We start from the raw sequence: 27980 nt of genomic DNA, 5'->3' as shown, positions 1-27980 counted from the left end.
TCACGTGACAAGCTCGATTTTATTGTCTTTCAAGGATGAGAACAGACACTGTGTACAGTAGTCACATGCAATACAAAAATATGACTGTACATGACATTTATCAACCCATTTAAAAAAAGTTTCCATGTTTTTTGTTTTTTTTTTACATGAAAAAATATAAAGAATATATACATCTGGGATAGCACAGCAGTACCTATTCAAAATGTCATGATGTACAGTATATATATTTATATAAAATGTCCATATAAATATTAAAAGATTTCGGTTCATTGACTGTACAATAAATAAACCATATTTATACATTAATATTTTACAATGTCATTGATATTTCCAAACCACAGTCTTTCCAAGAGTCCAGTCTTTTCACAGAACAAACAAACACACATCCTTCCACATACACAATATTACAAACACGCACGTTACACACAAACACGCATGAGATTTCATGTTTACACAACCTATGCACACTGTTCTGTTGGGTTCATCGAAATCTTGCTTGAATACAAACGTTCTTCATCTTCTTCATGGAAAATCAGGCTCTGTCGGGTGAGAAGACGCACATTGCTTCTCTTTGGCTCATTTTCGCAATCTGTGCTCAGAAAGGGCCCTCATGTGACTCACACACAAAATTTTGTTAGACACCCACAGCTAACAACTCTCCATCAAGAACATTATCATTTGTGGAACAAAACGTCTACTATCGGACACCGTGGAGGAAGAGTGACAACTAAAGGTGTGTTAGCATGAACCAGACGAGCCAATCAGAGACGGAAGCAGCGCATGTCACACAGGACTAAGAGGCACCAAGACCACAGGAGAGGAAGAGAGAGAGAAGAACATCTTCATCGTAGTGTCACTGAATCCTGCAAATCCAGCGGGAAAAATGCGTCACGTGACATCACGAACCGGAGCAGAAAGGGAGAACCAGTCGCACACCCCGAAAATAATAATAGGAATAGGAATAAAAAAGGCAAAGCGTTTCGTTTTACACATCGCCACAGCAGTCGCCCATCCCAACACCCACAGAATCAAAGAAAGTGAGAGACAGAAGAGCAGGCGATGTTAGTTTGTAAGTCCAGAAGAGGTCAGGCTTTCAGCAGGCATGCAAGGCAGAGCCAGGAATTGTGTTTTGCATTGCTCATGTTTCAGGCACGCGGCTACAACCTACAACGACAAGAAATAAACATAGACAAAAACAGAAAGAGAAGCAGATTAGAGAGCAAACCCATAGTTCTACAGTTATGAATTTACAGTTGGAGAAGAAATTAGCAGTAGGAAAGACTTTGTTAAAGGTGCACTAAGCAATTTTTTTGTTTGTCATAAAGTACCTACTATTTAACTGGTCTTGTGCTCTCAAGATGGAAGTTACAGTGATGAGTGAAATCAGAAGGACCACCTTTATATACACAATACAACAGACTAAGAGAGCATCATTTACATTTTTGGAATTCAATTACTTAATGCACTTTCAGGAATGAAGGAAAGGAAGTTAAGAGTGCAAAGAAGCAAAGAGATCATCTAAAACTTGACATATTTAGTATGAAAAAGCTGAAATTACTAGCAAACACTACTAGAAAAATAATACTAGAAAAAAATAATATTAATTGTAAGAAGTAATAATTATTATAAATTTGCAGGTATTAATTACAATATATAAAATAAATATCTAATAAACAATTATTAAATAATTAATAAAGAATTGTTGTTGTTATCTTAACACATCACCAATAATTATTAATATTATTTATATTAAATACTACTACTAACAATAATTTATGTGTGTGTGTGTGTAGTTATTTTAAACAATTTCATTGCTATAATTAAATTGTTATGATTATGGGACTAAAAATATAAGTAATAAAAATTATTATTATTTTGTTGTTATTATAATTTATACAAATATTATAATATAAAAATAGTAAAACAATTATTATTATGATTATTAATATTATTAAAATACAATTATTGTGATTGTTTTTATTATTTAAATCCATCTATAATTATTATTATTATTTGCTAATAATCATGGGATTCAAATATAAGTAATAAAGCTTATTATAATTATTATTATTTTGTTATTAAATATAATAACATTATTAATAATAATAATAATAAACAATGATTGTTGTTATTATTTAAATACATACGTAATAAGTATTATTATTTGCATTAAATAGTAGTAGTAGTGTATTTTTGTTTAAGTATAACCAATACAATAAAAACCAGCAAACAAACAAATAAACAAAAGTTATATTATATTTGCATTAAACACTACTAATTATGTATATATGTGTGTGTGTGCGTGTGTGTGGTGTGTATGTGTGTGCGTGTGTGTATTATTTATTTTACATAATTTGTATTGTTATTAAATTGCTTATTTTTCCAATTTAAAAGTTTCTCTCCAAGTGCTGATCCTGCTCTTCTGAATGTTAGACAGGCGCTGCTGATAAAAATAATGACTGAACAAGATAAAAATAGTCTTAAGTGAAGAGAAGGTCAGACAGAAAGGAACCAAACAAACAACACATTTGATTCACTGCGGTGTCTCTGAGGTCATCTCTGTCCTCGTTTCTGCAGACTGCGCAGGTTTCTTCCACCTGTTTGTCCTCTTTTCACAGCGTGCCAGCTTCTAGGATACGTACTCTGCAGACTTCCAGAAGTGGCCAGGATGAGACAGGCGGCGGTTGAGTTTGGGCAGTTTCTCCAGCATGTCGGCCAGCTGCGTGAACGTGGGCCGATTCCGAGCATCATATGACCAGCAGGCAGACAGAATCTCCTGCGGGACGGACAGGAATCCAGCAATCAGCACAAACAGCTGACCTTTGGATGGTTTTTACAAGGAGAACGCCTGAGACACCTCATTTTGGTCCAATTATAAGGTAGCACTTTAGTGTTTTCTGCTTCTCTTAAACATGACTTAAACAGTATTAAACTATGAAATTAAATTAAAAGAATTTAGACTTAGAAATTCATACGTTTATTATTTACAAATAGTTAGCATGATATACAACTACATTAAACTATAAAAAAATATTTATATATTTCTAAATGATGCTATTTTTTAATTTTATTTTTAAATTTCCAATATGGTCTAGCTGTCACATGACCTAATTCTCACCCATAAACGGTCTGGGTTCGACTCTTGGCATGGGAAGTGCAGTGGAGTAGCATCATTTCACTGAGCATGTGTCAAATAATAAATAGACTTGTGGCACTCACCGTGACCTCTTTTCCCAAGTTGATCTCTGCCAGGACCCTCCTGATGCCCTCTCCACTGCCCACCTGCCAGATGGTGGCCTCTACGGGCTGACTGGTGATGGGCCAGTCTCTCGCCTGCAGCTCGTACCAGATGGTGCTGAAAAAGAGCAGAGAAAGGCGGCAGGTCAACGCAGCACTATCTGGGGATGAGTTATGTCTGAAGTCAAGTCCATTTCTCACCCAAAGGCATAAACATCAGCAGCATTAGAAAACGGAAGTCTGTCCTCGTTGTTTCCGGGACTCATCTTACGCACGATTTCTGGAGCCAAATAACAGATCCACCCGTGAGGAAGCTTCAGCTCGTTTTCCCGTCTAAAAACACAACAGACACTTTAAACCGTCAGTGCCAGTCCATGTTATCAAGAGTAATGCAGTGACTTACCGGCCCTCCTGAACCACTCCAGAGATCCCAAAAAGGCCAAAGTCAGTTATTACTACTTTGTTTGTGTCATGAAAGACGTTTTTGGATTTAAGGTCCTTGTGAACGATGCCCTTAGCATGAAGATAGCCCATTCCCTGAAATACAGGAAGCACAAGCGAGACGTGACTCGTACAAACCACACACATATACAACACATCATGCACTTTCATAAAAAGTGTTTCCACACTTATTAACACTGTAAATCTATCTAGCAAAGTTTTTTCATATTTCATTTTTTTTACTTAAAATAATGTAAACTAGCAGACAAATGTTTGGATTTTTTTTTTCATGCATTTACGTTTATTCATTTAGCAGATGGTTTTATCCAAAATGACTTACAAATGAATTTATAAATTATCAAATTTATTTATAAGAAATTACTTATTAAATCTACATAAATTTACAAATTATATTTGAAAAAAATACTGTATCTACAGTAAGTATATTTATATATTGGATTACAATATTATGGAACATTCTTGCAATTTAAAAGTATAGTTTTCCATTTTAATATATTTTAAAATAAATTATTTTATCCCTTTGATGCAAAGCTGAATATTTAGCACCCATTACTCTGGACTGATTAAAAAAAATTCTTCTTAATATTTAGTGGGAACTGTGATACACCATTTGAAAGATTTACAAAAGATTTCGGTCAAATAAATGCAGTCCTTTTGAACTTTTCATTCCAAGAATCCACAATTTATGGTTTCCACAAAAACAGTACAGAGTAAAAGACTGATAATATATATTTATATTAATAAATATTGTTAATAATCAAGCGCCAATAATAATTTACAATAGCCGAGCCCCAAATCAGCATATTAAAATGATTTCTAAAAGATCATCTGATAGAGAATACTGAAGTAATGGCTGATGCAAATTCAGCTTTTCCATCACAAGAATAAAAATATTTTTTTAACAATTTAATCTTATTTCACAATATTATTTTTTTTATGATTTTCAAAAAAAAAAAAGCATGCAGCCTTTGTGAACACTTTCAAAAACATAATTTTTAAAAATGATTATTCCAAACTTTTGACCACTAGTGTACATTTTTAACACTATAGACTTTTATTATCTCAATATTAAATAACGGAAAAATATTTAATTCTGCTGCATGAGTGTTTCGAATGCAATGGCAATGATGACAAATTTGACCTATTTCTCTCTTCTGACCAATATTATCAATCTCATAGATTGTCATAGAAGCATTAGATTGTTTATTTTTCTTCAGCACCATACAAGCTTTCCCAACTATGATGAAAAACACGGTCCTTAAACATGCAAGCACTACCTTCACAATCTCCTGCGCGATCTGCCGAGTCTTATTGATGTCCAGCGTGTTTTTGGTGTCCCTCACGACGGAATACAGCGTCCGGCCTTTGCAGAAGCTGTGGGGAGATGAAGACGTGCTCGTCAGTGACCATCTCTCGATCACTCGACGGACTCAGATGTTTGAAACTTCACCTGGTAATGATGGCGAGATGAGGCGGGGCCATGCAAGCGCCCATGAAGAGGACGACGTTCTCGTGCCGCGTCTGTCTGTAGTTCATCACCTCCTTCTTGAAGAGCTTCAGGTGGTCCTGGTTGTTTCCGTCGATCTCCAGGAGCCGGATGGCCACCTCTCCGTGCCAGCGGCCGCGATGGACCCGGCCCCAGCGACCCTTCCCGATGAGCTCGCCCAGATCCAGCTGCTCGAAGGGAATGTCCCACTCCTGCAGGTAGACGCTGGTCTGGCTGGCCTTACGAGAGATGGGACCTTTCCAGTGGGTTCCTCCTCTTGTGCTGGGCAGGTCGTCCAGCTCGTCTCCTTCACACTCTCCTTCTGAGCTGTGGTTCAGCTCTTCCATATCCTCCTCCTCTGCTACATCTTCTTCCTCCTCTGCTTTTATTTCCTCTTCTTCTTCCTCCTCAAGATCCTAGACGAGAGGAACCAACCACAATGAGTAGTGCTGGAAGTGCGACTTAAGACCGAAACAATTTCTGTGTCACGCTCTTTCCAACTTTGTAAATGGTTACAGAGGAAAAACAATGCCTATTTTATATTATATCTGTATTCCACATACAAAATCTGATTCAGTTCCGCAAGCGTCTCACCTCTCGGTCATCTTCCTCGTCTTGTTCTGCGTGCATCTCCTCCACTGATGGATCGATCTCGTTACTGTATATAAAATGAAATATTTAGCTGTCATTATGACTGAATGCAGAACAGGCAGCAGTATATTTACACTTCCCTGCAATAATTTTACAGTTACTTACACTGTGTCTGGGAGGCCATCTGAATGAAGGATGATGGGACTGCACACATCTGTAAAAGACATGATGATATTGACCAGTGTATTGTGTTTGAAAGACTCTGTAAACATGTTATTTCTAGTTGCACCGATGCAGAATTACTGATTTTATTATCGCTCAATGTAACATGCAGTGCCACAAATCACCAGCAGGGTGCAGCTCATCTCACAAGTGTAACCTGCTTCTGCATAAACACCAGCATGCAAAACATGCCAAACACATTACTTTAGGCATTGCTCAGATTTGTACATTTGTAAAAGTTTACTGCAGACTGGTCAAAATGACGTGCTGGAGACTATGCTAGCCATTTCATGACTGAAAGTCTGCTGAATTTCATTTATTTAGACAAGGAATCCATAAAATGAAGGGGAAAAAATAAGATTTATTTAGATAAGAGGTACTTTATTGTTCTTATCAGAATAACGTTAGCAGCATGAAGCATTCAGTGTACTATCATAGTATTTTTTCATATTACAAATTAGCTTACATTTTTATGTCTTCAGTTATGATGTTTGCCTTTGTCATTTTTATTAGCTTTTTAAAATTTCTATTTAAGTATTTTTTTTATATTAGTTGTCACTTTTCATACATTTAATTTTCATTTTGTGTTTTTTGTGGTTGTATATAGATTTGTTCAGCGTGACTTTTTTAAAGATTTTATTTTAATAAAAAATAAAACTTTTTAATAGTTTTAGTTTAGAATAATAGTCTTTTTTTCATTCTAGCTAATTAATTAATTAATTTATATATATATATATATATATATATATATATATATTTCTTTTTTCTTTTACAAATATTTCATTTTCTTATGCTTTTATTCACTGAAATTTTATTTATTTTTTTTTTACTGTTTTTTGGGCTTTTCTGTTCACCACCGTAGTGCGAGACTGAATATACGCCTGATTTTAGCACTTTGTATATATTATATGAAATAACATGCATTTATTTATCATGATACATTTGTTATTTTTTCACTATTTAATGAATAACTGTGTTAAAATATCTCACTCAGATGCTGCAACTGTTTATTGCATTTGCCCCTCTGAATCCTGGAGGTCATTACGAGGGCTGAAGAACACGACAGAGTTTGTTTGTTAACTCACCAGGAAAGATGAACTGCTGTCGGTGCTGAAAATAACAGGCAGCTTTGCCACACAAGAGGAAGACAGGCAGGAAGCAGACAGAGAGACAGTCTGGGGTTAGAGGCCAAGTCCTATTATGCCTTATGTTGAGTTACAGTGTTACATGCAGATAAAGAGTCCTGAATATCAGCATTTTTATTTTTCGCCTGGGATTAATGCAGATGTGTGTGTTATGTATTAATCAGTGTAGTATCAGCTCATGTGTTCATTTATTGCAGTGTCAGTGTTTACAGGTGCTTACCTGGAAAGTGGAAGCGGTTGTCACGGTGGCCCTTAGGGGAGGGGTTTGGGGGCGGGGTTACACTTGGAGGATTGCTATGCTGGAAGGGGGCGGGAGATGAAGGCGTAGAGGAAGTGGTGGAGGATGGGTTACTGCTAGAGTCCAGCTGATTCAACACCGGTGGTTGATCCTGCAAGAATGGAACCAAATTGATGCCGCAGAATTGTTTAAAAGAATGACACAATGTACATAATCTGGAGAATATATACTGTCACATTCTGTCACACAGGAACCAAGTACCTTCTTTGTTATTGCCTTCGGTAGTGTCCCGAACTGTGGCGCTTCGGGGGGACGGTCCACGGGGTTGTTAATGTCCGAGGGTACAGACTCAGTCCTACGAATCTTTGTGACTGAGAGACACACGTGAAATGATTAGAAAAACATGTCTGTCATTATTGATGTTCTTATATGTGAGCAACAGATGAGAGAATCTTACTGGGCAAAAAGGAGATTCTGCAGGGCGGAGCTTCTTTAGTGCATTTGTTGTGACACTTTAACCTACGAGAGGATAAGACGAGACATGAATGTGTGATATTCACATTACTCTGAGGACACAAAGACAACAGCAGTTAATGAGTGTAGTTTTCTTGGGTAACCCACAAAACTAGTTGAGAACATTCAGAGGTTATAAAAACTATATATAACTATAACACTATATATATATATATATATATATATATATATATATATATATATATATATATATATATATATATATATATATATATATATATATATATAATTTTTTAAGGATGGTGAACAATATATTATATTATAATTGTAAATGTATGTAGTATTTTCAGCAATGGTAGTTTGTACTAAACTGAATTTAATTCATACTGGTTTTAATAAAAAAAAAAAAAATCATTGCATGGATGGCAGGTTGACTTTCAGTACTGTATTATAATAAAGATGATTATATGTTCTGCACTGTTGCAATGGAAATTCAGTTGAATTTGTTTTTCTTTTCACTTAGAAAATAATCACAATGCAAAAAATAATTAAAAAATTAAACTCATCCTTAAAATAGGTTTAATCTTTTATGCAAAATAAAGCTGTTTTTTCTTTTCGGGATGTGAAATATGACTTGGATACTGAACATTAGCGAGGAATATTTTATGTTTTTAGATATTTTAAAGAATGTTGGTAGCTAAACAGTTTCAGTTCCCATTGATTTTCAGTGTGTATGGACAAAACAATTATGGGACCTGAAATTGTTCGGTTAGTTATCTTTAGTTATGTTCAACAGAAGAAATTAAGTTACATGGGTTTGGAACAACATAAGGGAGACAAAATAAAAAAATATATATATATTTTACTCACCTGCAGTGTTTGCATTTCACCCCAAATATCATGTTTTTCTGGCACACTTGACATGTCTGAGAGAGCCAAGACTTTGTAGAAAACCTATAAACACACATACACACACACACACACAAAATATCTTTCTGTTTCCAGGACAAATTTCAACAATCATTTCCACCGATTTTGTTCAATAAAGGAAACCCTAAGAGGCGGGGTTACCTGTGAGTGACAGCCAGCCCGATGTCTCTCCGCAGAGCTTGAGGTGAGCTGCGGTGGACAGCAACATTATCTAGAGAGCAACAGAACAGAGAAAGTTTAAACTAGAGACTTCATTTGAATAAGTATCTCTAAACAGCACGCTTTTAGACATAACAAAACCACCAGATATACTGGACCTCCAAAACATAAGAAACACTCGTCTAGACTCAGTAGTAAACTCTTAGTAAATAGCTGTGCTTTTACAGAGTCCTGCTGGTGAATCATTTACTCTGCTCTCTGAAAATAAACCGTCAGTGATAGCAGGAGTATTTTGAGTGTGTAGAGCGCAGGTGAGAGCTTCCTCTTCACTCTGAGAGGTTGAACTTTGACCTCAGTCTGATCAGCATTCAGCAGGCACTTCACTGCAGTCTGGTCTATTTGAACTACAGATCTGCTCAGTCAAGGACTGTGCATGTCTTTGAAATGCTGTGATTGTGCTGCTGAACTCACTCCGCAGGCCGATGTGCTCTTCCTGTAGTGTGGGAGTGCCTGGCAAAGTGTACGGGGCCGTGGCGGGTGCTGCCCCAGGGGTCCATGTGGAGAGAGTGGGCGAGCGAGATGGAGAGTCCTCACAACCGTTCCCATTAATCTGAACATTCAGAAACAGCTTGTTTTTCTTCACACACCTAAGAATAACGAAAGACGGTCAATGTCAGGCCAATAATTCGGCTGCTATCTGGTTAATTTGGTATTAATTGCACAAGTTCAGCCAGCTCGGTCAATGAAACATGAACATGCACATTTCCTGTTATAAAAAAATATTTCTGTCAATTTGGAGGAAACAAACATTTATTCAACGCCAAATGCATTAATGCTTTAAAAAATCTATTTATAATAATGATGATAATTGTCTGGTTCGTGTATCCCTTGGGTGTCCACTAGAGGTCTCACTTCCCCATATCATCACCCCACTTCAGGAACTGCATTTCCCACAAGCGTTTGTCTGGACTCATCACTGTTCATTGCACACAGCTGTCCCCACTTACATTGTTTGCACATGCCTAGAAATACCCTGTTTGTTTCTGTCATGGTTATGGAGTCCGCGTCTTATGTCACTCTGTATTTCGTGTTTCCTTGCGGATGTTCATGTTTCTTGTTTTGACTGCTTACCTGGATTTTGACCTTTGCCTGGCTGGATATATGATTTTTGGATTCCCCTAATAAACACTGCATTTGTATCTACTTGTTTGTGTGTGTTCCCTGACAATAATAATAATGTAAAATAATGCATTCACTATAATATAGTATGTTTCCATGTACATTATGCTGGACATTTGTTAGCTGATTCCATCACTATGTAGTCCAGCTGCATCATTTAGTACAATTTAGTGCTGTCAAACAATTAATCGCGATTAATCGCATTCAAAATAAAAGTTTTGTTTCCATTATATATGTGTGTGAGTATTTATTATGTAAATATAAATACAGACACATACAGTGTATATTTAGAAAATATTTACATCTATATTTATATTTATATAATTTATATTATAAATAAATATATTTAATATATATATAAAAAAAAATTCTGAAATATATACATGCATGTGTGTGTATTTATTCCGTATATTCATTATAAATACACACAGTACACACATATATTATGTAAATGAAAACACCTATTTTTTCGATGCGATTAATCACAATTAATTGCTTTTACAGCACTAGTACAATTCATATAATTATATTAAAATGAGTTTATAAGGAAATAATATGCATGCATAATTTATTACTTTTATTTTATTTATTTTTTATTAAGCCTGAGTGTTCAGATTAAAATGTTTTAAAATCATTACGCACATTTTTGTCATGTGTGTCCAAACTTTTGACTAATATCTTGGACAGAAAATATCTGAATCAGCCCATATCGAACAAACAGCAACACAAATGTCATGAAACAGCCGGCAAACAGTGTCGTTATTCTGTGGTCACATTGTTGGTGTTATTGGTTTTTACATCATCACAGATTGCGATTAGTCACTGCAAAGAAACAGGGATGACTTATGAGTCGATTCCAGTGAATTAACCCTATAAAACCTGACATATTATAAATGGAATTTATTGAACATTTAGAACAATCTTATGCCTTAGAAACTTATGAAATATGTATAATGTAGGCTTTATAACGTTAAATACTTTGACAAAGTACTTTCTGAAGTGTGTACTTTTGTGGTTCATTTCCTCGTGACCTACTTGTTAGCGGGTGTATCTTCGATGCGGTGTCCGAGCTGACTCTCGTGGCTCTTGCTGCGGGGCAGCGAGATGTTTGGGAGGAGGTGCAGAACTTTGCGGGACGGTGGAGGAGGTGTGCAGGGAGGCTTGTGGCGGTGTCTCCTCCGGGAGGGAGGGGTTATGGGTGGAGTCGAGGTGTGTCCATGGAGTCTGACGGGACGGGAGGTGTAATACGGGCTGGGGTCGGTCAGACTCTCTGCGTAGCCGTGGTAAATGTGAGCCTCGCCGGGTGACAGGATGTAGCGGGGGTACGGGCAGGTGGTGAGGGGCGTAGAGGGGGTGGAGGGAGTGGTCATGGGCCGGGCCAAAGGGGAAGGGCTGTGGGGACGCATGGAACCTCCTAGTAATGGAATCTGGTCCACTGGAGTCAAGCCGCGACTGTCCCGCCTCATGGGCTCGGAGAACCAACAACCGCTGTCCTCTTTAAACTCCCCTGAAGGACATAAAGTTAAAGTCAATTCAGAAGATATCTAGTATTGGGGGAATCTCAGGGAAAGAGCGCTCACCTGACTCAGAGGCACTCTTTAAACAGTTAAGGGCAGCGCACAGCCTGGTGCAGTCCTCTGAACTGGAGCCCAGCCGTCTCATGGTTTCTTTCACCTGACTGTTGGGCATCTGCAGCAGCACATCCAAGGACAGCTTCACGTTCACTGCCTGATAAGAGCCAGAGAGACAGAGCGACAGTCTAAAATACCTTTTTAAAAACACTTCGGCAATGTGAACCAGAACAATGTAAGGAAAAAAAAATAGATTTTATATTATCCATTAGGATTTGATTGGTTACATCATCAGAGTCACTATTAGATATTCATAAATATTTACAAATTTGCACTGATACACTGTGAACAGTAAGTCTAGATTTGACGAGATAAAAAACACTAGGTGGATTTTTATCAGGACAGATTGGTTGTGTACACACACTGCCAACACACATTTCAGTTCAAACAACTTGTAAAAGTGCAGGTTGCATCCAATGACCTCTTTAAAATTTTGGTCAGTAAGATTTTATTATTTTATGCAATAATGATGCATTCAAGTGATCAAAAGTGACAGTAAATGGTTTACAAAAAACAAGCAGCCCTACTGTTTTCGACATTGACAATAATAAGAAATGTGTCTTAAGCACTAAATCAGCATTTTAGATTTCTGAAGGATCATGTCACACTGAAGACTGGAGTAATGATGCTGAAAATTCAGCCTTCCATAACAAAAATATATTATATTTTAAAACACATTAAAATTGGAAACAATTATTTTAAACTGTAATAATATTTCCCATTATTACCGTTTTATATGTGATAAAATTGATGTAAATCTGGTCAGCCTGACATTATTTTATTTTATGTTTCCTCTATTTAGATGATGCGAATATGAATCATGTGCCTGTGTGTTTATTCTGACATGCAAACTCTTTAAATAATAAGGAAACACTTTTAAAGACATCAGCAAGATGCCTGTCAATTAGAGGGTTATTCGTGTTATTTAGGGACACATACAACAGGACACACATACCTAAATCAGTGCATTCTCTAGTGAATAAAGCTCTTCAAATTCCCAGGACACATGACCTCTTAGAACTAATTAATCTCATTCCCTAATTACAAATCTGTGTGATTGATTTGAAGTGAATAGCTGGACTGATATTAATAACAAATTATTCCAGAACATCTCACACAATCATACTGTAAATATGTAGTAAATCTCACAACCTGATTTATTTTGGGGGCTTTATTTTTAATGCCATTCATACTAAAGAGCACAGGATATGAGAAGTAAGAAAAGCAATTCTAAAATGAAATGACATGTATATGACAAAGTATCGTACCACAAATAAGCAAATGATTTAGCTGAGCAGAATAAAATGAGGAAGGTCCACTGCTGTCCGTGAGAATGGATGCTATGTAATGTAGGAGTAGATCAGTGTCAGAGAGAGAGAGAGAGGCTGACTCAGCATGCTGGGTAATTAGAGTTGGTGTAGCTCGGGTCTGCTGGGAATGTGGCTGTGGCCAAACTGCCAAAACACAGCAGATTTTCTAATTCCTCAGCTTTACTCAAAGATACTGAACTACAAAGCATAAAACATATCAACACACTCTCAAATGAACACTCAATAATATGTTTTTGTTAGAGTTAGTGAATTTCTAAGAAGATTTGAGTCCAGCCTCACACATTCCTAGAGGAAGCTCTGACATCGTTTAATTTGGTAATAATGATAGGCAAGATGCAGACATGCACTTACAATCTCAGACACCTGCGCTTCCACTAGTGATGTCACTTGCAGTCTTTTTTAATTTTATTTATATGATGCATTTATATCTCTATATATATTTAGATATATATATAGATAGATAGATAGATAGATACATAGATACATATAAAAACATTATTATTATTTTATTTTTTTTACAAAAAAATACATTTTTGTGAAATAGTATCCAGACAAATAAAACCATGTTTTTTTATTTTATTTTTTTATTTATTTCTATTAATCAAAAACATAAATGATAGAGCACATTACATAAACACACATTAAATAACGAATATTTACATGACAATCACAAAATCACCAGATACTAATTTTTCTTTTTTTCCCCTTTTTTTTATATATAAAAATGTATTACTTTTCTGATTTTTTCTTTTTTTAATTTGGTATGAAATATTATCCAGACATATATACTGTACCCACTGATTGGCCTTCTGAGAGTCACATTGCTACATCGATAAATTGCATTTTTGTGTAAAAACAGGTGACATTATCAAAGTACTGAATATTTACAGGAATATTCCCTCTCCTCCAAAAAAACAGAAACATCTTACCTCTATGAGCTCAGGTCTGACGTTGATGGTGCGTAACCAGTTCTCCAGCCGTGGGTAGCTGTTCAGGGCCAGCGGCCTTTCTGTGTCTGGCACCTTCTGCTTACACTGCAGCTGTTTACAGATGTACTTCATGAGCTTGACCTGCAGGGGGCAGCAGAGTACAGAGCAGATGAGGGAGGGGCCGTCAGGGGGGGCGTGGTCTGTTAGAAGCCTTTATTGCCTCTGCGGTTTCACACACAACCAAAGTACAATTTCACATACAGTTCATCAGAAACTGGTACATGAACATGATAGACGTCTCAAAGGACACATGCACATATAATCATTTCAATTCAGATTTAATTGACATGGATGTGAAATCTCAAAATATTGTAGTGGTCAGGACTCAACTAACCTACATTTTGAAACTGCTTATCTAATCTGTCAAAAAAGTATATATAATTACTGCTTTATAACCCTTTTTCCTCATTTATTGCATGTATTTTTGTACTTTATAGTGTTTGTTTCTTGTTTATAAATTAATATCCTCTCCACAAGTACTTAGGTATGCTTGCATACCCAGTATGTACACGTTTACAAGGGCACACACACATACTGTATGCATGCATATTACATATTACGCACTGACATATATAACATTTACAAGCTATTCACCTATCTTCGGTTTTCAAGATTTCTTGTTGTATATTTTATTTTATTTTAACATAATTTTGTGTTATTAAATGTTTAGGTGGAGTGGAATGGTATATATATATATATATATATATATATATATATATTTATATATATATATAAATTTAAATTAATGGATTTTAATGGATTAATGGATTTCCATTAGATTAATGGATTTATATAAACACACACAAAAAAAATTAAATCATGAAAAAAGCACACACAAAAAAAACAATGCATTTTTTATTTCAGGATAGCAGTGTCGTTCTGCTATATAAATGAATAAGTCACAAATGCCCAAATTAACACTGATCCAAAGCTTTGCATTATGCGGTGTCTCTCATCAGCATCAGTCGCCATTAAATCACAACACCTGCAAGACAGATAAATAACACGGCATCAGAGCACACGCAGTTTGAAATCTAACTGGATTTTCTCTCCCTCTCTCTTTTTTGTGCTCCCCTTCAGCAAACAGGGCTGTCAGCTATAAATAACTGTTATTATATGGAAGGGAGCTGCAGCCCTCCTCATGGGGGCGACTGCACTGCTGGCATGGCAACCGAGTGTCATCGGAACACTGTGCTGACGGTGGGAGCGTTCTGACATCACAGCTCCACGAGACGCAGAGTTCACACGCCGGCTAAGACGGTCCGTCACGTCGAACGCAGCCGTCGCCGTCTGCTTCTAGCTGTACATGCCGCCATATGCACTGGGCTGCAGGATTGTTCCTCAGTCTGGCCTGTTCTGGATAATAAACACACTCCCAAACCACAATGGCTTATTCAGGAGGAATTTTCCAGCTCGGTGCAGAATGCTGACCCACCTCAAATTCACCGATACACTCAAAAAAACACATTTATTCCCTCGTTCTGGATGGGCCGCATGGACACCTCAGCAGAACAGAAGCGCTGATGACACAGCGAGACAGAAAGAAGAGAAGGGGGGAATAGTGGGACAGAGAGAGAGAACGAGGAGGGCTCACCTGCTGTGACAGTTCAGGTCAGCAGCTCACTGACGCACAGAGGCCCGTTACCATGAGGCCGACGGCCATAAAACGAGTCATCCTTTCACACTTCCCCCCCATCCCACTGCGGGCGCATGCAATCACTGCTTTAATGAGAACAGCACGCTTATACACGTGTTAAACAGCAGCGGCCAGACACACTTCATCCCACTATCTTCATTACCAGACACACCAACATACACATACAGAATATATAAATTGATCCCTGCATAATTTAAACTGATGTGCATACAATTATCTGCATGTTCAAAGAGACATTTCTATTTTCAAACTGATGCCAAAATCATATTCGATTGATTTTTTTTACATTTAATCTGACATACATACATATATATGCGAAATGAAATGAAAACCATATTCTCTCACTCACGGATCACAATAAAGTAAACTCAAACTTAGTCAAACGGATCTTGATGCATTCAAATTCATCCCCACATAAAACGATCCATAAATATGAAAACTGCTCTTTATTTACTTCAAATGATGTTGAAATACTTAAACGGATCCCTTGCATACTCAAACTGATTTCTACATACTTCAAGTCCACATAGTTGAACTGTATACTCAGACTGATCACTAAATACTCAGACCAATCAATATATAGGCTACTTAAAATGATGGCTACCTACTGTATATTCTTAAACTGATTCCTGTATACTTAAACTGATCTCTATATACTTAAAATCAAGTCCAAAACTCACACATTTAAACTATTTACAAAAATACTCAGTATTCAAATAGATTCTTACATACTGAAATGAACTCTGTAATTAAATGTAATCAAACGTAAGTCCACACCACTCATAGTGATCCCTACATACTCAAACAGATCTCTACTTATAGAAGTCTCTCATATATTCAAGATGATACATACATTATCATTATAATGATCCCTATATTCTCAAACTGATCCCTGCATATTAAAACTACACTCAATTTGTACTCTGTTTAAATGCATTTGTGTTATTGCAATGATCAGATCTTTGTACTGGAGAATTCCTGGCTGAAAGATCTCCGTCTTTATCTCCTTTACGTACCCGCACACACGGCCCTGAGAGATATCAGTATCTCAACAGGTGAATAAGTGCTTCAATGACAAGCTCTTCAGAGCCATCAGCTTACGAACGCACTCCCTTTGTACACATTCTCACACATGCATATTTCAGTAAAAAGGAAAAAGACCTTGAGCACACTGTCGTAGCAGAGGCCAATAAAGGATCCGCACACTGCAGTTGAGCATCTCATGGCAGACGGCAGAACAAACACTAGGGGTCAGGGGTCACACGCGTTGAAGGAGAGGGAACCGAAAGCACCTTGTGGGAGGTTGAGAGCCATTAAACAAGCAATTAAAGCTTCATTGCTAACATCTAAATGCTAATTATTAGGGCTGTGCAAAAAAATCGACATTTTGATTAATCGTTTTTTTTAAATGATGTCGATTCGATATCAATTCTAAAAAGCTTTGAATCTATATTTTCCAATATTTATTTCAGCAAACATTTAACAGAAGATTTGATAAATGTGAATCTTTTCATTAGTCTTTTTCACTAGATGTCACCCTCTTATTTACCTTGCGCGATGTTACAACAGAAAAACTGTCACTCATTCAATGCTTATCATGGCGAGGATAATGTGACAAGAACCAAGAACAAAGCGTGATTTGCAATGCTCAGGTAAATTTCTAAAGTAATACTACAAATCTGTGGAAGCATTTGACATCACGCGTAAAGGTAGGCTGACTACGTCAGACTTCGTACTTCCACTCAATTTCAGTTCGTTTCTGTTCTCAGTCTGAGATAACAAACCAGTTCCCAGATTTCCTCCGGCTCCGCAACAGCCGTCCAATCAGTGAACAGAGGGCGTGCTGAGAGCCGTGACGTAGACGCCAAGCGCCAAGTTTAAGATCGTAGTTTAGGTTAAGGAAATAGAAAACGACCACGGATATAGAGACACGGGACGCTATTCGCTCTGTTGTGGAGAATATTACCACCATTTGCCAACTGAAGCCCCAACAAGAAGAGTGTTTGTTTCACATTTTGAATGGAGGTGAAATTGTGGCCCTAAAGGGAAGTTTTGGGAAATGTTTAATTTATCAATTGTTACCGATCTCAGTGAGAAACTGGGGAGGCCAAAGTCCGGCAAGGCGATAATTGTGATTGTGTCCCCCTTGGTTGCTCTCATGAAGGATCAGGTTGAAGAGGAGGCAAAACTCGCTCGATGGTTTAGTTTTCGCAGCATTCCTGTGTTTACAATGGAAGTTTGAGGCGGCTGAGCAGGTACATAACACACATCATAATCAAACATTATGTGATTAGTTTACGGGTAACCAATGATTTTAAACTTCAGACAAGCCCAGGCCCCTGCCCCACCCACATGAGAAATTAAATGCTTGTCAGTTATACCCTTTCTGACTCTGTTTATGAAGCAAAGCGAAGTAGCAGAGTTTAGTATTTCCAGGCTAGCGTATAGGCGTCATAATTTCAACAATGAATGAATGAATGAATGAATGAATGAGTGAATGGCGGATGGTGCAACTCACTGTTTTGTTTACACAAGCGCGGACGACGCTCGTGGTGTTTTTAAGCTCTGTCATCTCACTATGATGATATGAATACTGGAATTTCATCCCCAGCTGCTCTGAGAGTCACTTCATTAGCATTTACTATTATATCATTTGACAAAACTACCATCATATCTCATACACAAGCGGCTGAAAGTTCCTCACGGTGAACCATCAAAATAAAAGTTTATTTAAACATGAACAAACTGTCAAAAATATATTACTATTTAGCAGTCTTAAGACTCGATGTAACAACAATGCTACTACTACTACTAAATATTAATAATTCTTTCTTTTTTAAGGAATAATCACATTTGCAGCACTTTGTTTGTCAAATAATAAAAGGATTTTTTTATTTGATTAGGATAAATTAAATTGTTTTATGCTTTCATCTGATTACCAGAAAAATTAAGAAGAACATTTTATAGGGCCGTATTATTGTTTAAAAAATGAACATATAAAAAAATAATAATTTTTTCTTTTTATAAATTCACCATTTGTTAACTGATGTTAATTTTTTTTTAATTTCAATAGCATTTGTATAAAAAATATATTCACTGAATGTAATTAAAACTAAAATTCGAATTGAATTGGGACATCTGAATCGATACCCAACCCTACTAATTATACCGAGGACAGTGAGCACTCCACTCAGTAAACCTCAAGTGCCATTCAAAAGCTTTTATCCATCACAGACAATATGAAAATATGTGTCAAGTTCTTGAGGTCTAAATTTTTAACAGCGCTCAGATTTCAGCAATAACAAAAAGGCCTTACAACTGTTTAACAGCACAAGGTCTAATCCGATGCTCACATACTGCACACTATACACAGGAAAAACCTGAAACATTTCCAGCTAAAAATCTCTATTTTATAGCCATTATAAAGCTGCTTTACAGTTTCTGTATATACATACACACATATATATATATACATACACACACATATATATATATATATATATATATATACATACACACATATACACACACACACACACACACACACACACACACACACACACACACACACACACACACACACACACACACATATATATATATATATATATATATATATATATATATATATAAAGATTCTTTATTATTCTTAGCCTCTATTTTCCTTAAATCTTAAAACTGAAATCATAGTTATATTGATCTAACCTCGGTAATGAGGTGCCATCCATTGTTTTACCTTCTAGTAAATATAGGTCAAACCAGCTTCTGGTGGTTTCTACTTGGTTTCAAGATGGCCACCTTGGTCAAGCTGGTTAGAACTGGTAAATCACCCTGGAACAGTAACTAAACAACTACCACATTGTCTAAAACCGCTTGACCACCTTAAGCTGCTATGACTCTGTTTGTCCAGCAGAGTTACCTATGGTTCATAAACTATAGCTGGTCTCTTTATAAGTCCATGACTACTTTGTGAACATGTGTTTAAAAAGAATGTCACGATCCTGGAACTAATCGTGATGTCCACCATAACGGCCACAGCACTGGCATGATTCCTGGATTTCTAGTCTCACAGCTCTGAGCAAAGCATAGAAACACCCACTTTCAGTGTTCTTTTGTTGGTTTGTCTCTGTGTACATTGATTTTGGGGCTTGGCCAAAGCTAGACGGAGATGAACAGGATGATTCTTCGCTGTTGGTGTGAAAGTTAAGGCCGCAGTGGCTTAAAGCCCACAGAGACACACCAACAGCCTATATTTCTCAGACCAAACAACAAAGCCCACCATCTCAAATCTTAACACAGCTAAACACTTCATTTATGTGGGTTGTGTTATTACTGATGGCAGATTTTAAGTTGTGTACTGTGCTAAAGTTGCAACCGCCATTGAGATGAATGTGAATGCTAACAGCTGGCTTCTCCAGGTATTATGAACTCACTGGAAATGTCTTAGTATTGAATCTACTTCACTAAATTGTCTAGCAGGATAAAATGTCTCTGTATTTTAGTCTCTCCAGTTGAATTTCTCATATTGGTAACACATGCATGCGTGGCCCAGATTAAATGTTTTAGGAAGGTTCTGTTTCTGTCCAGACCAGGTCCTGAGCCTATGCTTCTGTCTCTGCACACACACACACACACACACACACACTCATCACTGATAACAATAAACTGGTGAAAGTGTGACGTCAGGTTTCCTAGCAACTACACTCTTGGGTCGTCAGTAACGGTTTTTTTCAGAGTGGGATTTTCCCACAGACAGAAAAACATGGTGAAAACTAGACATCTCTACACAGCATGGCACAGTCATCTAGATTCTCCGAAATTTGTTGAATCATCAACTTGTTCTGAGTTTGTTGTATCATCACATATAACATATTTTTAGCCTATTGAAGCTAAAAACGTTCCTACAGTGACAAAACATTTTTGCACATGTATTATTCAGAAGTTGTGCTTTCATGATTTAGGAGACTTAAAGTTCACCCAAAATTGAAGATCTGTCATCATTTCTTTAGCGGAACACAAAACAAGATGATTTGAAGAACTGTTTATGTTCTGGACCCCACTGACTTTCATTGGATATTGGACAAAAAAAGTTATTTAAATCATCTTGTTTTGTGTTCTAAATTAACATTATGTGTGCAAAAAACAAAAACCTTACACATTTTTCTAAACATCTTCTTCTATATTTATATTTAACCAACAACTTTGCCTTGGATGTCCTAAGATATTCTCAGAAATACTAACATTTTTTTTTTTTAAATAAATGAGAAAATATCACAAATGGGAAAATATTATTTCTCATTAATGTTAAATGTATATTTGACTAAAACTATAACAAACATTTTGTTAACTAAAATAAGATTAAATACAATCAAATATGAACTAAATTTGCAACTTAAAAAAAAATAAAAAAATCACTAAAAAAAAATCTGAGGGAAACACTGTAGCCAAAAAGTGCCCATTTACTTTCTAAATGCTGTCTCGGACCAATGACTGAAGTATTAAAGATATATAATTTGTGAATAATTTCCAATATAATAACATAATCAGGTTTTTCTTATATACTTTGGCACCATGGGAATATATTATTACATAATCTAAATTAATAACAGTAATGATTTATACAATGATATATCGGAGCACCATGCAAATAGCATCCGATCATATAGTAATACCATGATAACACACTTTTTTATAGGGTAGCTGCTAAAAAGATGAGGTTTTTAATCTTACTGAGGAATATCTGGGGCAACCTGTTCTCAGACAGCAACACAACATCAGGAAAAAACTCAAATGGAGTCAAACACATGTGCATAGAGACAAAAACACCTACAAATCCCTGCATAATGATATTTCACATGTAAAATAAAAGAAAATCTATAATTTTATGATTTAAATGTTAACATTAGTAATATTAGGGGGGGTCACTCCTGCCCGACTGCAACACAGGGACGAGGCTGCCATGACAACGGCTCAGTGAGGTCAGCAGGTGTGATTGACAGCCAAAGAGCAGGAACCGCCCAGCTGCTCAAAGACCACAGACAGAAAAACAAGCTCGAGGTAACCGCCTGATCCACATTGATTAGCATGTCTCTCTCTCACCCTGGTCTAATGTGCTTAATGCAAATCCCTGCTTACGAGTTGCCAGCAGGCCTCAACTACCTGCAGGACACACAGGAGTTTAATACCGACCTCAGACAATCCCCAACACTACACACATGAGAGATTTACAAAAACCTGCAGCTAATCCCTGCACTGCTTCACAGACGTGTACACATGGTATGTATTGTGTCACATCTGGGTCGTGTGTCTGTGTATCTGCTGTATTCTTATAAAATACAGGAGCATTAATGAGCATGTATTAGGGATTCATTATAGAAGAAATAAACATAATCATCCATTCCCAGCAGCTAAAAGAAAAACACAATTTGAATACTTGACTTGGTAATTAATGACACACACATATATATATATATATATATATATATATATATATATATATATATATATATATATATATATATATATATATATATATATATATATATATATATATATATATATATATACATATACAATTAAACAGAAAATGGAGATTAATTGGAAGCTGGAAAAACTACTTGTACACTGGATTTAAGTTGATGTCCAAAGATGAATTAATGTTCTAATCTAAACTTTCAATTAATATCAATAACAATTGTGAGTGTATTAAATTATATTACACTAAAAACTACATTTACATTTTATATATATATATATATATAGGAAAACTACATTATACCCAACAGCAGCCAGTCAGCACTGAAGATGGACTCAAACACTTGTTGGCATGCAGTTTGAGCTGAACCGAAGGTGCACTAAAACAAAAACCCTTGTGGGAATAATAATAACCGAGGACTAGAGCTCATGGTTCTGGACTGATCGGTCTTGACCTGTCCACCAAACACTCAAGGAGGAGGTCGTTCACACCTCTCCAAACCTAGAGGAAATGTGGATGGAGGTTTGAAAATGTTCCTCACATGTTCATAAATACCAAAAACAGTGAAGAGCTGACAATCTTGCCATCAAAGAACGTTATTTGAAACCGTGTTATTTACAATCTGAACGTCTACATCATATGATCGCTGCCAGCCAGGATGAAAGCTCCTCATCAGGTCTTAGTGACGCAGCTCAGATGCGCTGGAGAATATCAGGGGAAGAGCTCAGCGCTGAGACAGCCACGAGTAATGATGGAACATCTCTTACCTGCTCTGCTTGGCTGGATCTGTCCCCCCCTCCCCATTCCTAGTCCATTGGGAGCCCTCAAACAGATGCAAGCTGATTGGCTGGCACTCTCCCTCCCCCTCCCCCCTCGCTCATGCTCTTCACGTCATTATTTTCTTATTTAACAACCAACCCTGAAAATGCGTAGGGAGGAAGACATCTAAATATAGCCACAGCCACGACAGCACACGACACGAATGCACTGCAAAACTCTCTCAAACAGCACTGCGGGGGGGAGCCCAGACTGAGGAGGGCTTCAACAGCTGACCGCTCGAGTCCGCAGAACAGGGACCCTCTGGAGCCAAGCTAGCTCTTCCTTTGTCACCAATCTCATTTATCCATAGAGAGAGATTGAAGATCTCTGCGTTTAAGTAGGTCACGACGTTCCTGAGACGGCATCTCATGCTGACCGAATCAAACATCACAGTTCATCAAAATCAGCACAATGAAAAGATGTGAGGAGACACACCAATCTCTCTCTGAAACGCAGCAGCTGGGGAAACAACTGCTGCAGGAATAACATTCCCAGGTCTTGAGAAAAAGACATAGGGTGCAAGCTGACTAGCTCTGGTTTGATCAGTAGAAACGATTTCAAGAGATTTCGCTAAATTTACAAGATTCTAGATCAGTTTCCAGAAGAATTGAATACAATTACTAACAACCTAGCAGGGTAATTAAAACTAAAACCATTAACTAAAAAATGTGTTAATAAAAAAAAAAAGGCAGAAATAGGAAAAAATATAAAAATTTTATGAACTTTAAAAATGAAAATAATTAAAGCAATAAAATTACTCGCTGGAAAAAAATATAAACTAAAGTTGAATTAAAACTAAAATAAAAATAAGTGAAACCTAAATAATATATAAAACTATAAAAGTGAAAAAAGCACATAACAAAATTGCAAAAAAAAAGAGCTTAAAATGATATCTGAAAATATAAAAATGTAATCACTTAAGATGAATAATCTTTAGCCAGTCTTAAAACGAATATCCATTTTGTATTTGTACATTTTCAATTTTAGAGGTTTTTTTTTTCAATTTATTTAAACAAAATAAAATACTCTAGAAAGTTCATATCAGCCATTTATCAGTCATAACGCAACAATTTTCTAAGTATCTGTGAAAACTGTAACATCTGTGCATCACTACTCACAATCAGCTCCCAAGTAGCTTTTATGGTTTTTATATTTTCAGTTTTTGCTTTAATTTTTACTTTTAAACTTAATTTTTATTTTGTTTATTAAAATAACAATCTTTTTTTTCATTTAATTGTAGGCAACATTTCTAATTTTTCTAACTTTTTTTACAAATAATTTTTAATAGTTTCAGTTCACCATAACAACACTGGTTCCCAATGGACAATATCAAATCCTACCCTACATTTTCTCCATATCCTGTTTCAAAAACTGCTTCATGTTGACTTTAACCCAAAAATCAAACTGGATGATAGCAACGTTGCCCCAGTATCAACAACATTCATCCAGAAACCCGTCCTACTTTCGTAAAGCAGCGATTCAAAATTGATGCAAAATACAGATCAGAAAAAAGTGCAGATCAGCGAGACGGCAGATGCAGGAGAGAGTGAGAACATTCGGTCAAACATAACCACACAGCACTTCAGCAGAATAATTATCTCCTAGCCAGAGTGGTGAGCTGTTTAAAAAAGACATGAAGTGATGTTATAAAGAGCTTTCAATGAGAATCTAATGCGAGTTCAAGCGTCTCTTGATTGCGCTGAAGTGTACAGGAAGTGGTGAGGGTTTGAATGTGATCACTTCAGATCTGTTGTTCATCCAGGGCCTGTTATACAGCTGGAGTATTGACGGGCTCCATCTGTCCTTCTGAACGACGCTCATAAGAGCACACTTACAATACACGTACCTGTTCAGCCGGGTTAAACAGGTCATACTGACTCTGGTTTTCTCAGAGGAACCTGGGCTGCTTACCTGAAACATGATTAAGCACCTTTAATTTACTGCAGCTACTCGAGATACAAGCTCTAAGAGAAGCAGACACAGCCAGAAAGTGCTACATTAGACATAAAGAGGAAGCAGGCTGAGAAAGGGCTCCATCATTTCCTGCAGACCTAACGGAAATCTCTCATATTTTATCAAAAATATTAAATTTGTGTTGCAAAGATAAATGAAGATCTCACGGATTTGAAATGACATGAGGGTGAGTAATTAATTACAGATTTTCCATTTTTGTGTGAACTATTCCTTTAAGGAATCAACTTGCTGTTCTTTTACTAAATTGTTTTTTATTTTATCTTTGGTGGAAGAAATAGCTTATGATGTACGGAATATCTCTACCATATCGTTTATCAAATAATATTTATTTATTTATTCATATTTAATAGTGTATTTCCCCTCGTTTAGATTACTTTCACAGTGTATGCTAACTAACTTAAAGTAGAACTTTAAAAATACAAACAATTTAACAACACTGTTAAATGCAATCTTAAGAAAGTCTCAAAATGTATATATTTTTCATACAAATAAAATCATGGTGCACAAACTATTTTTACTCAGAAATTGCTAGTAAATTTCACAATTAAACAGCAAGACATTAAACAAAATTTTTAATGACTTAAATAATACTTCCCTTGCAAAACATACTCCAATAATCTGTGAAGAAAATTATTATAAATTATATTATGATTACTCAACTCATTTGTAAAATTCAAAACAATTTTAGTTTCCCATTTATTTAGAAAAAAAAAACCATACAGATTTTTGATAATGCATGCTCACAAACATCAAATGGTCAATCATAACAAAAAAAAAAAAAAGAGACAAAAATAGTAATTTTATACTGTCATGTCTTGGGCCTTTAACCCCCAATCAGGACCAGTTTCCTTAAAGATCAGGAAACACAGATCAGTAGCACTCCATAAAACCTCTGAGGAGCTCCACAAACATCTCAAATCTCCAGAACAATCCCTCTGGTGCATGCGGTCAGATCTTCACCCAATACACAAAGCTACAGGCCCTCTGGGGCTGTTTGCACACCATCCACCGCACGGCTGCATTGATTCCTCATTAATTAACCCTACCAGCGGAGCAATGGGGCACTTTCCAGGTGGAGCATACATCAATATGGACAACTAACCGCCAATGTCGTGGAAGTCAGGGTGAGACGCTATCGGCAAAATATTGCACGGACCAGACGACAGTCCAGTGAAGGCTTTTACTTTTCAAATATCAGGACCTGATCTGTTTTGGAGATGCTGCAGGGACGCCGTGCTTTACACAGCATCTCACTGCCAAGAATATTTCACCTAGTCAACAGAACCAGGTCAAATAAACCCCCCACTGGGTTAGTGTGCTGTGAACTCCATCCATAAGCCAATGCTCAATGTTTTCCCTTACAAAAATGCACTGTGGTATTTGTGGTGTTTTATTTGTGATGATTTTCGATTATATTGTGCTTCCAAAATATATTAAAAAATAAAAAATCTGATAACTTCTTATGCTCATTTATTAAGACAGTAACTGTGGCTGTATCATTCTTACCATAGTACATTGATATTGTGCTGCTATCTGATTACTGTCAAATTTACACTAAATCTAATCCAGAAACCATTACTATGGCAAGTTCATTTTTATGCTGTTTAATGGAGAACCCCGAACAAAATTCTTCAGGAAACCCTGGTAATATCATGGCATATTTTTGTGAGAGGTTCTATCACATCACTGTGCGTTTCTAAAAACACAGCATCACTGTACTGTCCAAATTCCGAGTAACTTACCCTGTGCAAACACGGTAATACTTCATTGGTAAATTGCAATAAGATGGGTTCAGTCCCAGTCCTGTGCGCCTCTATAATGCACCACAATAAACATCTGCCGTGCAAAAATAGGAAGAAACAGTAATAAAGTGCGCGCGAGAGAGCGGATCCGCTCTTTCATGACGCTGCACTTCGGCCCCTCTCGTCGTCATTACCTCTAAAGTGCGGATCTCCTGCTGCGTGAGATCGTTGGACGCCGCGCATTTAGTCCGGAGCCCTTGTAAACTGGAGATGGAGATGTCGATCATGTTCTGGATCAGTTCACACTGGTGTAGCGCGGCCATCGCTGCGACACCACCGCCGCCGCTGTCCCTCTGTTCATCACTCTCCTCCACCATCATCAGCCCCACTCTAACACCATCCATCCCACTGCATCAGGCACGCCGTGGATGGAGAGAAGAGTGCAACTACAAATAATACAGTCCACATGCACTACAAACGCATGCCATCAAACTGTCCGAACGGACGAAAGATGCGGTCTACACTGGGATCCACGACGGAGATGTGGATTGAGTTAATCCCAAATCCAAGAGCGCTGTGGAAGCGCGTCGAGCGAGCTGAGCGTTCTGCTGTGAGGCTCCGCTCACTGTCTGTCAGCTGTGGGAAACATCGCTCGACGCGGTGCGCGCTGGGAAATGAAGTCCGTACGCACATGACTGTAGGCTAATGACAGACAGACAGACAGACAGACAGATAGATAGATAGATTTTCAAATTCAAGTTATTTAAAACTAATTTATACATTTCATTTATTGTTGTAGCCTACATATTATATTTTTGTATTCAGCTTTATTTTTACCATGTCTGTTTTCTTTAACATCTTAGCCTGCACCCTGACACCCACGTCCCTAACTCTAATGCTAAATGTATTGCTCTATTTTTAACTACTTAATTCATATTTGGAACAATATTCCCTCTGAAGAGAACTATAGGATCCTTTCATTAAGAAAATAATGTTTTTACATTTCAATACTATTTTCTTTTCTTTTTTTGTAAGGACAGATATTAAATTAGTTTTGTAAAGTAAATTTTTTCACTGAATTTGTGTAAATAAGACCAAAATGTGACCAGAAAACCATATACATGATTTTTTAATGACAAAGAGAAACCTAAATAAATAAATAGGAACTAACATTTCATAATAATTAATTTTTTTACACTATTTAACTATGAATGCAGTCAATTGTAGAGGACCATGAAG

General features: G+C 36.7%; 1 protein-coding gene across 2 annotated transcripts; it reads right to left on the bottom strand.

Moving 5' to 3' along the window:
* ksr1a (kinase suppressor of ras 1a) lies at window positions 1-27404 on the bottom strand. 2 transcript variants are annotated; one of them, XM_052567585.1, is made up of 20 exons: window positions 26936-27404; window positions 14015-14155; window positions 11704-11851; window positions 11159-11630; window positions 9416-9591; window positions 8927-8996; window positions 8726-8809; window positions 7839-7900; window positions 7643-7752; window positions 7364-7532; window positions 7084-7125; window positions 5942-5990; window positions 5780-5843; window positions 5150-5601; window positions 4977-5073; window positions 3641-3774; window positions 3439-3570; window positions 3220-3355; window positions 2643-2776; window positions 1-1164 (listed from the first exon to the last, which is right to left on the bottom strand). In XM_052567585.1, exons 1-20 carry the CDS (start codon window positions 27143-27145, stop codon window positions 1158-1160), a joined length of 2889 nt encoding a protein of 962 aa, XP_052423545.1. In that variant the 5' UTR covers window positions 27146-27404; the 3' UTR covers window positions 1-1157. The 2 variants fall into 2 exon arrangements, with proteins under 2 accessions (XP_052423545.1, XP_052423544.1); XM_052567584.1 differs by lacking the exon at window positions 1-1164 and having other exon boundaries at window positions 2630-2776.
* Window positions 27405-27980: the final 576 nt, after the last annotated feature.

This window comes from Carassius gibelio, chromosome B10 (genome assembly GCF_023724105.1).
Source record: "Carassius gibelio isolate Cgi1373 ecotype wild population from Czech Republic chromosome B10, carGib1.2-hapl.c, whole genome shotgun sequence".
In the NCBI taxonomy this organism is placed as follows: Eukaryota; Metazoa; Chordata; class Actinopteri; order Cypriniformes; family Cyprinidae; genus Carassius; species Carassius gibelio.
This window is presented reverse-complemented; position numbering and strand designations above follow the sequence as displayed.

Excerpts from the sequence above, each read along its gene's own strand:
- ksr1a (XM_052567584.1), bottom strand. The coding sequence starts at position 27,145 with ATGGATGGTGTTAGAGTGGGGCTGATGATGGTGGAGGAGAGTGATGAA. Across the intron at positions 8,997-9,415 it reads AGAGCACATCGGCCTGCGGA|ATAATGTTGCTGTCCACCGC; the intron begins GTGAGTTCAGCA and ends GTTGCTCTCTAG. Across the intron at positions 7,753-7,838 it reads CAGAATCTCCTTTTTGCCCA|TCACAAAGATTCGTAGGACT; the intron begins GTAAGATTCTCT and ends TGTGTCTCTCAG.